Source organism: Lepidochelys kempii, chromosome 5 (assembly GCF_965140265.1).
Source record: "Lepidochelys kempii isolate rLepKem1 chromosome 5, rLepKem1.hap2, whole genome shotgun sequence".
Taxonomy (NCBI): domain Eukaryota; kingdom Metazoa; phylum Chordata; order Testudines; family Cheloniidae; genus Lepidochelys; species Lepidochelys kempii.
Genome location: NC_133260.1, coordinates 42,729,245 through 42,746,430, shown reverse-complemented (window position 1 = coordinate 42,746,430; position 17,186 = coordinate 42,729,245). Strand labels below are relative to the sequence as shown.

The 17,186-nt window shown below is 42.7% G+C and overlaps 2 protein-coding genes across 13 annotated transcripts in view; both read right to left on the bottom strand.

Moving 5' to 3' along the window:
* The window catches only part of ERBIN (erbb2 interacting protein), a 224,729-nt gene that overhangs the window by 98,139 nt on the left and 109,404 nt on the right, over window positions 1-17,186 (bottom strand). The window contains exon 2 of one of the 12 annotated variants that reach the window (XM_073344093.1): window positions 6,348-6,428. The exons of 10 other annotated variants lie outside the window; for them this stretch is intronic. In XM_073344093.1, the coding sequence (XP_073200194.1) occupies window positions 6,348-6,381 (34 nt within the window). In that variant the 5' untranslated portion in view covers window positions 6,382-6,428. Of the gene's footprint in view, window positions 1-6,347; window positions 6,433-17,186 lie in introns of all 12 variants that reach the window. One more of the 12 variants, XM_073344094.1, reaches the window with a different exon arrangement.
* LOC140911316 (uncharacterized) lies at window positions 4,164-6,354 on the bottom strand. Its single transcript, XM_073344101.1, has 2 exons — window positions 5,375-6,354; window positions 4,164-4,794 (listed from the first exon to the last, which is right to left on the bottom strand). Exons 1-2 carry the CDS (start codon window positions 5,904-5,906, stop codon window positions 4,376-4,378), a joined length of 951 nt encoding a protein of 316 aa, XP_073200202.1. The 5' UTR covers window positions 5,907-6,354; the 3' UTR covers window positions 4,164-4,375.

Below are 17,186 nucleotides of genomic sequence, written 5' to 3'. Positions count from 1 at the left end.
TAACCCAGAGATCCCTGCCCTTGAGAAAACCCATTCTAGATTGGTCATCAGTCCTCTTCTCATGGTGAATTAAGAATCCATGATCTTCTAGGATCTAGACAATTGTGAAGGTGTAATAAAGTGCTCTTTCTCTTGAAGGTGCTTATGTAGTCTGCCATCAAGTTACCCGAGATCAGAAAGGGTCTGTTCAGAGCTTTGGAGGTCCAATAGTGCCTGGATGTCAGAGTTCTTGAGAACTAAATAAAACTGAGAAGACCCTATAGTGGTTCTGTCTCTTCTGTTCCACCTAACTAAAAGCTGAATTAAAGTCATATGTGCAAAGAATAAGAATTCTTAAGCTCTGTATGATAAATGCAAGTGTCATAAAATCTGAGGTAATTCTATCACCCATCTTGCTTTACTGCAAACATGTCAATACTGTTATGTTGTGTCATGGCTCTCAAGTCAGCTACAAAAATATTTTGGGTGTCCTTTATGTCGCAACCACAAGGCATGGTCCAGCCCCTTCATATTGAGAGCTGCTCACAAAACTATGACATGTAGCAAACCTACTGATGCAACTGAACAATTATAACAGGTCCACAACAAGGTTGTATGTAAAGGACTGACTATCTGAATTAAACAGATGCCTAGTATGTTTTGTGGCCTCACACTGAAGCGGCATGTGCTGTACTGTTGAGACTCAGCAGCTGATTATCTCTACCACCACAACATAGTGATTGAGAAATCTTAATTATAACATGCCAATAAAATTCTGGTTACTAAAGAAAAAAGCCATCTTTCTACTAGGCTACTAATGATATAGTTCTCCTGATTGCACATGAAGGGCTTGATGATGAGCACCCTCAACTCTGATTGAGATGAGAATTGTGAACACTAAGCATATTGCAAGATCAGACTCTAATGGCACAAACAAAGCAAAAGATGAAAACTGTTTAAAAGGTAACTTTAGACCAAAGACCAACCTGATCCTGAACTCCTTTATTGTGTGTAACTATTTTTAACCCTTAACATGTGCAGTGGCCAACACAAAAGGAGCTTTACCTTGATTGGGACCTCTTGGATGTGTTGTGACAACTGGGCCTACATATTTACTCAAATTGTGAGCTCAACTGTAAAAAGTAGGTAAAGGTATGTAAGATGTTACAATAATCTAGAACAACAAATGTTGACGAGTAAAGGTATTAAAGGGAGACAAAATAACTGAATTAGTCTAAACAAAAAGGCCAAGTTGACTTGATTCGAGGACTGTGTTGAAATTATGCTGGTTAAAAATAGGAGATGTGGAACCAGAAGTTAAAGAAACAAAATTGGAATGTCAGATATTAAGACTAATTGGTGGACAAAATGAGGGGATGGGCTATTCCACCCACAGTTCGCATTTGGTCTTGGGGTCTTTAAAAGAAAGATTTTTTGAGGAAAGTATGAAAGAACAATGAAAGACCAACAACAAGAACAGACTGGAACAACAGGTGGAGGATACTGTAGTGAGCTTCACCATTGTGGCTGCCACCCACACCATTTCCCAGGTCCTCAGGCCTTCATCAACCTGATTCCTGAGTGATCTCCTGGCTAGAATGGGCCAGGAAGAAAGGGATCCAGATGATATCACCATGCTTACCTGCTTCAGCTGAATCCCAAACCCTACCTGAGATAACAGTTACCACCATCTTTGCTACCATCTAAGGGTATGTCTATACTACGAAATTAGGTCGAATTTATAGAAGTCGGTTTTGAAGAAAGTGTTTTTATACAGTCGATTGTGTGTGTCCCCACAAATGCTCTAAGTGCATGTAGTCGGCAGAGTGTGTCCACAGTACCAAGGCAATCGTTGACTTCCAGAGTGTTGCACTGTGGGTAGCTATCCCACAGTTCCTGCAGTCTCCGCCGCCCATTTGAATTCTGGATAGAAATCCCAGTGCCTGATGGGGCTAAAACATTGTCGCGGGTGGTTCTGGGTACATATTGTCAGGCACCCCTTCCCTCCCTCCTTCCGTGAAAGCAGGGGCAGACAATCGTTTTGCGCCTTTTTTCTTGAGTTACCTGTGCAGACGCCATACCACGGCAAGCATGGACTCCGCTCAGCTAACCGTCACAGTATGTCTCCTGGGTGCTGGCAGACGTGGTACTGCATTGCTACACAGCAGCAGTTTATTGCCTTTTGGCAGCAGACAGTGCAGTATGACTGGTAGCCGTCGTCGACGTAGTCCTGGGTGCTCTTTTAACCAACCTCGATGAGGTCAGGGGCACCTGGGCAAACATGGGAGTGACTCAGCCAGGTCATTTCCCTTTTATGTTTCGTCTCATGGCGATTGAGTACTACCGGCAGTGCACTGTCTTTTAATCAGCAGCCAGCAGAAGACGATGGCCAGTAGTCATACTGCACCATCTTCTGCAGAGCACCCAGGAGATGACTATGGCTAGCGGTCGTACTGCACAGTCTGCTGCCAGCAATATGTATAAAGATAGATGAAGTGGTTGAAAACAAGAAATAGACCAGATTTGTTTTGTATTCATTTTCTCCTCCCTCCCTCCGTGAAATCAACTGGCCTGCTAAACCCAGTTTTGAGTTCTATCTTTGAAGGGGCCATTCTGTTTCTCACAAAGCCACCCCCTTTGTTGATTTTAATTCCCTGTAAGCCATGTCGTCAGTCGCCCCTCCGTCCGTCAGGGCAACAGCAGAAAATCGTTCCGTGCCTTTTTTCTGTGCAGACACCATACCACGGCAAGCATGGAGCCCGCTCAGATCACTTTGACAATTAGGAGCACATTAAACACCACACACATTATCCAGCAGTATATGCAGCACCAGAACCTGGCAAAGCAAAACCGGGTGAGTAGGCGACCTCAGCGTGGTGACCAGAGTGATGAGGACAGAAACAGAATTCTCTCAAAGTTTGCCCTGGCAAATTGGACATCCTGGTGGCAATGGGGCAGGCTCATGCTGTGGAACACCGATTCTGGGCCTGAGAAACAAGCACAGACTGGTGGGGCTGCATAGTGTTGCAGGTCTGGGATGATTCCCAGTAGGTGAGAAACTTTTGCATGTGTAAGGGCACTTTCATGGAACTTTGTGACTTGCTTTCCCCTGCCCTGAGGCACAATACCACCAAGATGAGAGCAGCCCTCACAGTTGAGAGGCGAGTGGCAATAGCCCTGTGGAAGCTTGCAACGCCAGACAGCTACCGGTCAGTCGGGAATCAATTTGGAGTGGGCAAATCTACTCTGGGGGCTGCTGTGATGCAAGCAGCCAATGCAATCAAAGATCTGCTGATATCAAGGGTAGTGACCCTGGGAAATGTGCAGGTCATAGTGGATGGCTTTGCTGCAATGGGATTCCCTAACTGTGGTGGGGCCATAGACGGAACCCATATCCCTATCTTGGCACCAGAGCACCAAGTCAGCGAGTACATAAACTGCAAGGGGTACTTTTCAATAGCGCTGCAAGCACTGGTGGATCACAAGGGACGTTTCACCAACATCAACCTGGGATGGCCAGAAAAGGTACATGACGCTCGCATCTTCAGGAACTCTGGTCTGTTTCAAAAGCTGCAGAAAGGGACTTTATTCCCAGACCTGAAAATAACCATTGGGGATGCTGAAATGCCTATAGTTATCCTTGGGGACCCAGCCTACCCCTTAATGCCATGGCTCATGAAGCCATACACAGGCAATCTGGACAGTAGACAGGAGCGGTTCAACTACAGGCTGAGCAAGTGTAGAATGCTGGTAGAATGTGCATTTGGACATTTAAAAGCACGCTGGCGCAGTTTACTGACTCGGTTAGACCTCAGCGAAACCAATATTCCCACTATTACTACTGCTTGCTGTGCGCGCCACAATATCTGTGAGAGTAAGGGGGAGACGTTTATGGCGGGGTGGGAGGTTGAGGCAAATCGCCTGGCCGCTGGTTACGCACAGCCAGACACCAGGGCGGTTAGAAGAGCACAGGAGGGCGCGGTGCACATCAGAGAAGCTTAGAAAACCAGTTTCATGACTGGACAGGCTACGGTGTGAAAGTTCGGTTGGTTTCTCCTTGATGAAACCCCCCCGCCCCTTGGTTCACTTGATTTCCCTGTAAGCTAACCACCCTCCCCTCCTCCCTTCGATCACCTCTTGCAGAGGCAATAAAGTCATTGTTGCTTCACAGTCATGCATTCTTTATTCATTCATCACACAAATAGGGGGATAACTGCCAAGGTAGCCCAGGAGAAGTGGTGGAGGAGAGAAGCACCAGGAGGGGTGGTGGAGGAGGGAAGGACAAGGCCACACAACACTGTAAAAGTTTAAAACTTTAAAACTTATTGAATGCCAGCCTTCTGTTGCTTGGGCAATCCTCTTGGGTGGAGTGGCTGGGTGGCTGGAGGCACCCCCATCACATTCTTGGGCATCTGGGTGAGGCGGCTATGGAACTTGGGGAGGAGGGCGGTTGGTGACACAGGGGCTGTAGCGGCGGTCTGGGCTCCTGCTGCCTTTCCTGCAGCTCAACCATACACTGGAGCACATTAGTTTGATCCTCCAGCAGCCTCAGCATTGAATCCTGCCTCCTCTCATCACGCTGCCACCACCTTTCAGCTTCAGCCCTCTCTTCAGCCTGCCACCTCTCCTCCCCGTCATTTTGTGCTTTCCTGCACTCTGACATTGTCTGCCTCCACGCATTCGTCTGTGCTCTGTCAGTGTGGGAGAACAGCATGAGCTCAGAGAACATTTCATCGCGAGTGCGTTTTTTTTGCCTTGTGATCTTCGCTAGCCTCTGGGAAGGAGAAGATCTTGTGATCTTTGAAACACATGCAGCTGGTGGAGGAAAAAAAGGGACAGTGGTATTGAAAAAGACACATTTTATAGAACAATGGGTACACTCTTTCACAGTAAACCTTGCTGTTAACATTACACATAACATAGCACATGTGCTTTCGTTCCAACGTCGCATTTTGCCTCTCCCCACCACGTGGCTAGCCTCTCTCCCCTCCCCGTGGCTGACAGCAGGGAACATTTCTGTTCAGCCACAGGCAAACAACCCAGCAAGAACGGGCACCTCTGCGTGTCCCCTTAAGAAAAGCACCCTATTTCAACCAGGTGACCATGAATGGTATCACTCTCCTGAGGATAACACAGAGATAAAGAACCAATGTTGTTTGAACACCAGCAAACATACACTGCAATGCTTTGCTGTACAATGATTCCCGAGTACGTGCTACTGGCCTGTGGTGGTAAAGTGTCCTACCATGGTGGATGGAATAAGGCTGCCCTCCCCAGAAACCTTTTGCAAAGGCTTTAGGAGTACATTCAGGAGAGCCGCCAATGCCAGGGCAAAATTAATAATTAAACACGCTTGCTTTTAAACCATCTATAGTATTTTAAAAGGTACACTCACCAGAGGTCCCTTCTCCGCTTGCTGGGTCCGGAAGGCAGCCCTGGGTGGGTTCGGGGGGTATTGGCTCCAGGTCCAGGGTGAGAAACAGTTCCTGGCTGCCGGGAAAAACTGTTTCTCCGCTTGCTTGCTGTGAGCTATCTTCCTCGTCCCAAAAACCTGCTTCCATGTTGCCTCCATCTCCATTGAAGGAGTCAAACAACACGGCTGAGGTAGTGGTGGCTGAACCCCCTAAAATGGCATGCAGCTCATCATAGAAGCGGCATGTTTTGGGCTCTGATCCAGAGCAGCTGTTTGCCTCTCTAGTTTTCTGGTAGGCTTGCCTCAGCTCCTTAAGTTTCATGTGGCACTGCTTCGGGTCCCTGTTATGGCCTCTGTCCTTCATGCCCTGGGAGATTTTGACAAATGTTTTGGCATTTCGAAAACTGGAACAGAGTTCTGATAGCACGGATTCCTCTCCCCATACAGCGATCAGATCCCGTATCTCCCGTTCAGTCCATGCTGGAGCTCTTTTGCGATTCTGGGACTCCATCATGGTCACCTGCAGCTTGCCACACTGGCCAAACAGGAAATTTAAATTCAAAAGTTCGCGGGCCTTTTCCTATGTACCTGGCCAGTGCATCTGAGTTGAGAGTGCTGTCCAGAGCAGTCACAATGGAGCACTCTGGGATAGCTCAAGGAGGCCAATACTGTCTAATTGTGTCCACAGTACCACAAATTCGACCCGGCAAGGCCGATTTCAGCGCTAATCCCCTTGTCGGGGGTGCGGTAAGGAAATCGATTTTAAGAGCCCTTTAAGTCGAAAAAAAGGGCTTCGTTGTGTGGACGGGTGCAGGGTTAAATCGATTTAACACTGCTAAATTTGACCTCAACTCCTAGTGTAGACCAGGGCTAAGAGACTATCAATCACGGGGTCTTTTCAATCTCAGATTAAATTTTAAAAACCGCAGCACCAATGGCAGCCCATCCCAATTACCTTTTCTTTTCCTCACAAGGACAGTTATTACCATCTTTGATACTATTTAAGAGACTGTTGAAGTGGTTTCTCCTTGTAAAACTTTCTCCAGCCAAAGGAAAGGGAACAAAAAAAATTGTTAAAATGAAAGCCTTATTTGATACTTTACATTTCAAATGTTAATTGTTTTTCCTTCTTTTAAATAAAAGGTTAAAATGATTTTTAATGATTTGTTTGTCATAGTACTAAGCAGGTTTCCCTATACCAAATTCTGAACATTGATTAACACTGTTTAATGTTGGATAGTGACTGGGCTTATGTTAACACCTTTGGCCCATTTATTCCATCTAAATTAACAGAATATATACTAACAATACAATACTGTTCAATACAAACAATATCTATAAGGCAATAAGAGGACTACTTTATATTAATATTTATATTTATAATAATCTTACCGAAGGAAAAAGGTTGCTAAACTGAACTGTAAGAGCTCCTTTGTTGCACAGCATGTTTACTGATCAATTTTCTAATATCAAAATAAAGTTTCAGGATGAAGACCATGGTCAACAACTCCATTCACTGGAACCTTCTTCCAGAAAGATAAACTGAGTTTGTGCAGGAGACGAAGCTTCTTGGGGACTGTTTAAAGATTGTGGAAGAAACTCCCACAGGAACTGAGGACCACCATAAATCTCATTACCTTCCACTCCAAGTACAAGGAGTGCTTCTTTGACCTTGTTTTCTCTAACATACACACAGGAAGTATGTACATTTAAAAAAAAATGCCCCCAAAACCAAAATCCTACCAAAACAAAAACACTACACTGCACACACAGTTTCCCCCTTGGGTACAGAATGAGACAGAGAACGTATCACATGTGACAGATGTTAGTTATGTTACTTAGTGCACTACTAACACACGACACTGCTGAGGGCAATATATAGAATGGAATCTCAACAAGTTACTGATATAAATCCCCAAAAGACAATATTCTTGACCATCCCACTGAATGTTGATGATTAGGACACAAAATATAATTGGGAACTTGAAACTCTTTATTTTGCACTGTTTAGCCATTTATCCTCATCTAAAATCAAAACTTCATTGCACTTGGCCAGATATCTACAGAAAATCTCATATCCTGAAATACCCGTTTATGAAATTACAGGTCATGGGCCATATAATCAACTGAGATCCAGGCCCTTTGCAGCAGTCAAGTGCCTCCAAAGGGACAGACTTTGGCCATAAAAAGCCAGTCAAGAATTGCCCTGGTGCAGAAGACCTCTCCACCACTGTAAAGAAGACTGATGCAACTCCTGGTGCCAGCCCCATCCTCCCACACCTGCATAGCAATTGTATCAGCTGTAAGGAGGGAGCATGGCTTCTCCATCACACATTCTCCGATGGCATAGGTTCCCTGTTGGACAGAAGTTAGAGCAACTCTTCAGCTACTCTAATCCTCAGCAGGACCAGAGCAAACTGGCTCTGAGAATCAGGGAGCCTACTTCCCTTCCTCTCTTCCAGACAAAAATCGGGTCCTATATCTTTTTGAGAATAAGTGATCCATTTTGTTTGCAAATCACATCATACCAAATTTGCAAAAGACACAGGCTGTTTCTTTTTAGTGAAAATTCTCCCTAATTGAAACACTTGAAATAAAAGCTGCACTTGGTACTCTACCGGTATCCTGATCAGGAAACAGAACATGCAAAGGTGGGTTTGAAGTACACTCAGCCAGACTGCATACTTTGTTAAATTGGTGAAAATCCAGAGCAACTACCTTGAAATTTCTCCAGATTTCATCTAGCGTTAATGAGAGCAGAATCTGACTCACATCTTTAAACAAATATTGGCAAAAGTAAGTTAAAAATATACATAGTTGAGATTCAGAAAGGTTATGCATGTTAATATGATAGGCAATTACTATATTAACTGGATAGCATCCTTATCCAGTTATCAGAGTATCACTGACAACTAAATTATTATGATTCATTAAGTCATATCCGACAGTTAACAGTCTCAAAATGTTAAGGCAAATTTGAAAAAGAATGTGTGGAAAATATTTCATTAAAAGAAAAGCCATACATGGCCATACAAGAGTACAACAGATATAAAAACTATTATATTAATACTTTAGCATATTGCCACTCTTCTGTATCAAACATGACCAGCATCAGCTGAACTGCATGTTTAATATTAGAGTACACTACGTGTATTAAGAAAAAAGTCACAAAAGACTTGTTGTATTAAGGAAAAAGTCACAAAAGACTTGTTGTATTAAGGAAAAAGTCACAAAAGACTTGTTGTATTAAGGAAAAAGTCACAAAAGACTTGTTAAACTTTCATATGAAACTGGTGATGAGCACCTACAAAAAACATAAAACTGCATATATAGTAACATCTACTAAGGAAGAGTAAAATATCAACATAAATTTGCTCAACAGCCAAGTATATATCAAGTATCCAAATATAGAAATGTTAATCCACTGCACTTGATATATAAAACAGACGGCTCTGCAGTAGCGTTATGTTTGATTGTGCCTCGGCAAAAGGCATTAAAAGCACCACTGGGCTTAGCGACACTTACATTTTATAGTGCTTAACTTGCTGGCTCAAGGGTGTGAACAATCACCCCACTGAGTGCAGCAAGTCAGAGCGCTTTAAAGCACTAGTGTAAACAGGCTCCTTGCGCTGGGAGCCGCGCTGCCAGTGCTTGGAGCTAATCCCCTCGTGGAGGTGGATTACCAGGAGCGCTGAGAGCGCTCTCTCCCAGCGCTCGCAGGCGACCGCACTTGCACCTCAAAGCGCTGCCGCGGGAGCGCTCCCACGACAGCACTTTGCAGTTTCAAGTGTAGCCATGCCCACTGTCACTAATCTTATCCCTGTGTGTTTTACACAATTTATTTGCTTAGTGAAGACTAAGTTATTGCTTATCTGAGAGAACAATACTCCTTTTTCCATCGAAGTGTGGCTCTGTAAAGTAATCAAAGGGGAAAATATATTTAGAGATGATTGGAGGGGGAAAATGTTTGCTGTGCAGTAAAATGTATTGGCTACAGGGACAAAGTCTTGATTTTGTGTATATGCACTACAGACGTAAGTTTCAGCTGGTGTACATAAACTTTAATGGTGCTACTAGTGAGATATGCCAGCCGAGGATCTGGCTTTACATTCAGTTACAAATAAAGAACAGAACAACTCTTAGAGGTAAATTCCTATTAAATCAATAATTAAGAACAAAATGAACAACTCATATACTAGAAGTCTGACACTGAAGTTGGTCAGCAGTTAATGTCTTGTTCTTAAAAAAAGCTTCTTCTACCACATTACCTGCTAAAAGATGTCTACCAGTCTCATTCAGTACTTTTAACACTGATAAAAGCCGTCATTCAAAGCACAAAACTTCATAACAGTGGGAATAAAGGATGAGAGTAATGAAAAACAAACCTATTTTGCTGCTGTTTTGCAAGTACTATGGATTCTAAAGACTATTTCTGGAAGTGAATTAAATGACTCTGTTCTCTGGGTCTCAGTGGCTTTAACCATCAGGAAGTAGGAGGCAATATTTATCAATCGATTGTACCAAACCCCCAGGCCACCCGCTTTCCTTCTGCTGTTTACCTCCCACACGCTAGAAGCATGGAGTTGCAGTCACTTCTGTCCTCTCTTTGCTATCCCATCTTTCATCTCTCCTTCTAGCAAGAAAACAAACTGAAATTGAGGATACAAAGAAGGAAAAGTAGAAGGATAAACACAACAGGCAGGGGAGAAAGCCTGGAGAAAGAGATTAGAAAAGAGGGTCAAGAAGGGCAGTAAGCAAGATGATTCATTCTCTCTCTCTCTTCTCTTCCTTCTGTCCCTAGAGGCAGAATTCCAAAAATTGTTGTTCTCCCCACCTTCTAGGTTGATCACTAGGTGTTCAGAAAGTAACCCCTCATTTCCCCAGAGAACCGGTGATCCTCCTGGCTTTGAGAGCAGCTTGTCATTAAGCTTCCTTTTTAGTAACCATCGACTCTACAAACAGAAGCTGAGAGTTGAAAGTTAATTTCTTCCTTCCTTATGCAAAACCACCAGGAACAGACTCTGTTACACCTATATAATCTCTATTGTCTTTAACGGGGTAGTTTTAGTGCATCTCAGGGTAGCAAGTTTGTCTCTCCCACAGCTACGGTTGGATTGAGGCAATCTGGGGCCCGAAGTATACCATGACACAAAGCCTCACCATGGCCTTGCACACCACTTGGAGTGGCAGGGGCCACTCCTCTCCCAGAGAGAGGAGGACACTGGCATGGGACACCTTTCTTCCTACCAGAAGCAACAAGGGCCATCTCTGTCTCCCTCAGAGTGAACTCTAAATTCAGAAGAGTGTGTATGTGCTCTTCCAGACTGTATCTGCTTGGATGGGTGGGTGGAGGGTAAGCTATGCCCAATAGAAGAGCAAATATACACTTTGAGTACTTTTGAAAATCCAATCCACCATGCTTAAGTTCCTAACAATGCTCAGCTCACTTTGAGTAGAAATGGAACCTTCCCCCTACCCACCCACTTTTCTCCAGTCATACATACTCTTGTTGGGGTGGTGCTGGCAAGGGCCCTCAGTGCAACCGATGTTGGAGTCAACACTCCATTGAGATGAACAGGGCTGTTCAATTCTTTCAGAGCTATTGTTCCAGGCTTATTACAGACTCAAGATAGGTTTCACTGCATCGGTTACACTCTGATCATGTTTTACGTAATCAAAAGAGCTAGAGATTTACTTTTTTTAAAATAGAAAACCAGTGTTAATGTAATCACATGACTCTATAAGCCACAGACCCAGGCATGGATCCATAGTATTTATGCCTTACTCTAGCTCTGCCTTTAGCCATAGAGCACAAAGTTTTTGACACCTACAGTATGTCCCATCAATTCATGTTCTGAGCCCTTGAGAGATGCTGCCAATTGATACAATTGCTTTACTGGTAAGAATCCCAGCAATTTGGGTCCTCACTGTTTGTATATGGTTGGTCACATATAGAGAGAGAGAGAGAGAGAGAGAGAGAGAGAGTGAGTGAGTGAGTAAAAAACTTGTGCCTTGAAATCTGTGTAAATACTCTACTTGTATCAAGAACAACTCAGATGGCTGGAGCTCTCGTTTGTTATAGATTGAAATGTAGTAAATAAATGTACCAGCCATAGGCACCTATCACCGGTAATCCAACAACTAGTATCATCATTAAAAAAAAAAAAAAAAGGGCCAATATTCTTCATCTTGCCAGAATCAAAAGGTAGGAATAGTAACTCCATCTTCAAGAAAAAAAGCCCAAAGTCTCAGCAGGCAGGCAAAAGTCAAAAGACAGAAGCCAAAAATCTCGTTAAAGAAAAAAAAAATCACATCCTGTTGTGGTAAGAAAGACCCAAACACTAACTGGTACTGAATGCAGTGGGATTATAAATAAGATTAAGATTCTGTCACAGGTATAGGCAATAAACAAAAATTCAGGAAAGCCCACAACCTGTCCCTGACTTTTACTAAAAATACCCTGGAGTGGAGGGAGGGCAAACAGAGCACTGCTGGGGCTTGCAGCTGCTCCAGCCCCAGCCTGGCAACTGCTCCTGCGACAGGACCTGACTGCTGCTGCTCCAACCCCACAGAGGGGCTAACCACCAGCCAGCTATTCCAGCTTCTCAGGGCTGACTGCTAGCCAGCTGTTCCGGTTGCCACTGCTCCAGCAAGCCCAAGGCTGACAGCTATTTCGGCCCTCTCCCAGAAGTAGTCACAGAGATCTTGGAAAGTCATGGAATTCATGACCTCTGACACAGAATTGTATCCTTAATTATAAAATACGCCACTCATGCTTTTGTTGGGAGGGAGGGAGGGAGGGAGAAGGAGGGTTTATGTTCCACTTGTAGTCACACATGCAGCTATTTGAAGGATTGAGGATCAAACATAGTACATAAAGGCAGTGCTACTCTTGATTATTCTTCTGGAGATGAGCTTAGCAGCAGTCATGCATAATTAATTTTTTATTCTGATGATGAGCTTAAACCTCAAAAAAAAATATTAAGCAAGAAATAATACATTTTGTTGCACCTAGAACATTAACAATTGGCTCTATTTACAACTTTTCATTTCCTGAGAGGATATTAATTTAGATCTAGTCCTTACACAAAAAGTTTGAGATCTCTCTTACCCAGATCCCAGTCCTGCAATATGCTAATTTCATACAAACTTGTCTTCTACTAAGCCTGAAGGAATTCAATTGATACTCCACTCCATGTTGGACATGGCCTATAAAGGCCTTCAACATTCTCTACAACTGTATGTATTATAGAAATTCAGATCCAAGTGTGATGAAGGAACAAAACCTTGCTACAATATTACATCTTCTGCTATGTCATTTATGTTGCCGGTTCACAAGGCCCACAGAAGAGTTCAGCACCCTCAGAACAAACAACAAAACCCATCTGCATGGTGTCTATCTTAGTCAGCACAGCTGAACCTTGGTACACCTCTACCCCAATATAACGTGACCCGATATAACATGAATTCTGATATAACGCAGTTAAGCAGCACTCCGGGGGGCGGGGCTGTGCACTCTGGTGGATCAAAGCAAGTTCGATATAACACGGTTTCACCTATAATGCAGTAAGATTTTTTGGCTTCTGAGGACAGCGTTATATCGGGGTAGAGGTGTATATCCTATTTTGTACATATCATAAAAGCATAAGTCGAGGAAGAGACCTATAGGAACATCACTGAAGAGCCTGCTATCCAATATGGAAATCTGATACTAGGAAGAGAGCTATAAGTGTGATAATGATGATACTTCTAAGATCAGCAGCTCTGTGTCACCCTTCTTTCTACTGCCACATCTCCTACGTCTCCCACCAGTACGACCTACTGACTTGTAAAAAGATTTCAGCCTGCATTAGATTCTCCATTACTATTGCAGAAACACAAGTAATTAACATTCTTCAGATAAAATGCTCTGCTCTGTACTCATGAAAAAATTAGATGGCAGCTACAGATCTAATGCCATTTTCTACAGAAGAAAAAGTCAAATCACTTTCGCTTCATAAAGCAATGGTGCACTATTTCTCTTTTGTGGAAATTCCCAATATATATTAAGTTGTACAAAACAGTCACACAAGTAAGTGGCCTTTTCACCAGTGTCGTGAGGACAGTCTATTTGCTCACTGGCTTCGTTCTCACCATTCACATAAACATTTACAATAGAGACAGAATGAAAATGGTACTACTTCACCCCAAATCCTTTAACAAATCTCATAAGGTTAAAATCTGCAGCATGAACCTCATAAAAGGTTTAGAATACCTGACCTTGAAGAAAAGTTAAAAAACTGGGCACCTTTAGTTTTGAGAAAACATGAGGAGGAGGTTGGGAGGTGGAGGAGAAAAGGATCTGATAACATCTTCAAATACGTTAAAGACTGTTATCAAGTGATCAGTTGTTCTCCATGTCCACTGAAGGATAGGACAAGAAGTACTCAGCTTAACCTGCTGAAATAGAAATTTAGGTTAGATATTAGAAAAAACTTTCTAATAGGGCTGTCGATTAATCGCAGTTAACTCATGAAATTAACACAAAAAAATTAATCGCAATTAAAAAAATTTACTGTGATTAATCACAGCTTTAATCTCACTGTTAAATAGAATACCAACTGAAATTTATTAAATACTTCGGATGTTTTTCTACATTTTCAAATATATTTCAATTAAAACATAGAATACGAAGTGTACAGTGCTCACATTTTTATTACAAACGTTTGCACTGTAAAAATGATAAAAGAAATAGTATTTTTCAATTCACCTCATACAAGTACCATAGTGCATTCTCTTTATCATGAAAGTGCAACGTACAAACGTAGATTTTTTTTGTTACATAATTGCACTCAAAAACAAAACAATGTAAAACTTTAGAGCCTACAAGTCTACTCAGTCCTACTTTTTGTTCAGCCAATCGCTGAGAGAAAAAAGTTTGTTTACATTTAAGAGAGATAATGCTGCCTGTTTCTTATTTACAATATCATCTGAACGTGAGAATAAGTGTTCGCATGGGACTTCTGTAGCTGGCATTGCAAGTCATTTACGTGCCACATATGCTAAACATTTGTATGCCCCTTCATGCTTCCGCAGCCATTCCAGAGGACATGCTTCCATGCTGATGATACTCATTAAAAAAATAATGTGTTAATTAAATTTTTGACTGAGCTCCTTTGGGGAGAATTGTACGTTTCCTGCTCTGTTTTACCTGCATTCTGCCCTATATTTCATGTTATAGCAGTCTTGGAAGATGACCCAGCATGTGTTCGTTTTAAGAACACTTTCACTGCAGATTTGACAAAATGCAAAGAAGTTACCAAAGTGAAATTCTTAAAGATACAGCATTCGACTCAAAGTTTAAGAATCTGAAGTGCCTTCCAAAATCCAAGAGGGACGAAGTGTTGAGCATGCTTTCAGAAGTCTAAAAGAGCAACACTCCGATGCAGAAACAATAGAATCCGAACCACCAAAAAAGAAAATCAACCTTCTGCAGTTGGCATCTGACTCAGATGATGAAAATGAACGTGTCGGTCCGTACTACTCTGGATCATTATTAAGCAGAACCAGTCATCAGCATGGACACGTCCTCTGGAATGGTGGTTGAAGCATGACACATCAATATCTTGCGATGTTGGCTACAACAGTGCCATGCAAACACCTGTTTTGACTTTTAGGCGACATAGTAAACAAGAAGTGGGCAGCATTATCTCCCGCAACCGTGAATGCACTTGTTTGTCTGAGCGATTGGCTGAACAAAAAGTAGGACTGATTGGACTTGTAGGCTCTAAAGTTTTACATTGTTTGAATGCAGTTATTTTTGTACATAATTCTATATGTGTAAGTTCAACTTTCATTATGAAGAGATTGCACTACAGTACTTGTAATGAGGGAATTGAAAAATACTATTTCTTTTGTTTTTTACAGTGCAAATATTTGTAATAAAAAATATAAAGTGAGCACTGTACACTTGTATTGTGTTATTGAAATCAATATATTTGAAAACGTAGAAAACATCCAAAAATTTTAAATAAATGGTATTCTAATATAGTTTAACAGCACGATTAATCGCGATTAATTTTTTTTAATCATGCGATTAATTTTTTTAATCACTTGACAGCCCTACTTTTTAACTATAAGGATAGTTAAGCTCTGGAATAGGCTTTCAAGGGAGGTTGTGGAATCCCCATGACCGGAGGTTTCTAGGAACAGGCTGGAGAAACACATGTCAGGGATAGTTACGGTATACTTGATCCTGACTCAGCATAGGGTCTCGAAGCACTACAATTCTATGTTTCTGTGATTGACTGCCACGTTACCTACATGCCAGCAATCTCAGAAAGTGACTGACCAGTTGAAAGATTACATCTGAGGATCCATGGGTCTGGAACCCAGGTGTGCAAACTGCTGTGTTGACCCCACCACCAACAGCTCTGGCGAAGAGGTAATGACAGTCTATGAGCCCTATGGGTTCGAGCATGACTGGATGTCCTGTCAGTGCCTACTGCATTTCCTGAGTAACCCAGGAACAGTATTTAAGGCATAAGGAAAACGCTTAGAGGTTGTCTGTGCAACCAGGTGGATCCTCAGCTTACTGCTGCAACAGACTTTTCTGTGTGCTTCTGATGCCTTGCCTTGTTTCTAGTTCCCGGCTCCAGCCTTGCTCCTAATACCTTGTCTCATTCCCGATCCTGGTTCTTGGTCCCCTGCTCTGCTCCTGTGTCATAAATATAAAGGGAAGGGTAAACCCCTTTGAAATCCCTCCTGGCCAGGGGAAAGCTCCTCTCACCTGTAAAGGGTTAAGGAGCTAAAGGTAACCTCGCTGGCACCTGACCAAAATGACCAATGAGGAGACAAGATACTTTCAAAAGCTGGGAGGAGGGAGAGAAACAAAGGGTCTGTGTGTCTGTCTATATGCTGGTTTTTCTGCCGGGGATAGACCAGGAATGGAGTCTTAGAACTTTTAGTAAGTAATCTAGCTAGGTATGTGTTAGATTATGATTTCTTTAAATGGCTGAGAAAAGAATTGTGCTGAATAGAATAACTATTTCTGTCTGTGTATCTTTTTTGTAACTTAAGGTTTTGCCTAGAAGGGTTCTCTATGTTTTTGAATCTAATTACCCTGTAAGATATCTACCATCCTGATTTTACAGGGGGGATTTCTTTATTTCTATTTACTTCTATTTTTATTAAAAGTCTTCTTGTAAGAAACTGAATGCTTTTTCATTGTTCTCAGATCCAAGGGTTTGGGTCTGTGGTCACCTATGCAAATTGGTGAGGCTTTTTATCCAACATTTCCCAGGAAAGGGGGGGTGCAAGTGTTGGGAGGATTGTTCATTGTTCTTAAGATCCAAGGGTCTGGGTCTGTAGTCACCTAGGCAAATTGGTGAGGCTTTTTACCAAACCTTGTCCAGGAAGTGGGATGCAAGGTTTTGGGAAGTATTTTGGGGGGAAAGACGCGTCCAAACAGCTCTTCCCCAGTAACCAGTATTCGTTTGGTGGTGGTAGCGGCCAATCCAAGGACAAAGGGTGGAATATTTTGTACCTTGGGGAAGTTTTGACCTAAGCTGGTAAACATAAGCTTAGGAGGTTTTTCATGCAGGTCCCCACATCTGTACCCTAGAGTTCAGAGTGGGGGAGGAACCTTGACACTGTCATCTATTGCCCTGCCTCTGTTCCATTCACTCTACCTCAGCTGACTGCCTTGGTTCTGACCCGGTGCAGCTCCCGAGCCCGATTCCCAACTGATTCTATAGCATGATAATAGTATGGACTGCTGATTCTAGCTTTAACAAGGTTTAGTCCAGATGGTTGA

What these genes read in the sequence shown, in the direction of transcription:
- LOC140911316 (XM_073344101.1), bottom strand. Translation starts at nt 5,906, where the DNA reads ATGATGGAGTCCCAGAATCGCAAAAGAGCTCCAGCATGGACTGAACGG. An exon ending in AAGCGGAGAAGGGACCTCTG is followed by an intron (nt 4,795 to 5,374) that starts GTGAGTGTACCT and finishes TTCCTCCACCAG; the next exon opens with CTGCATGTGTTTCAAAGATC.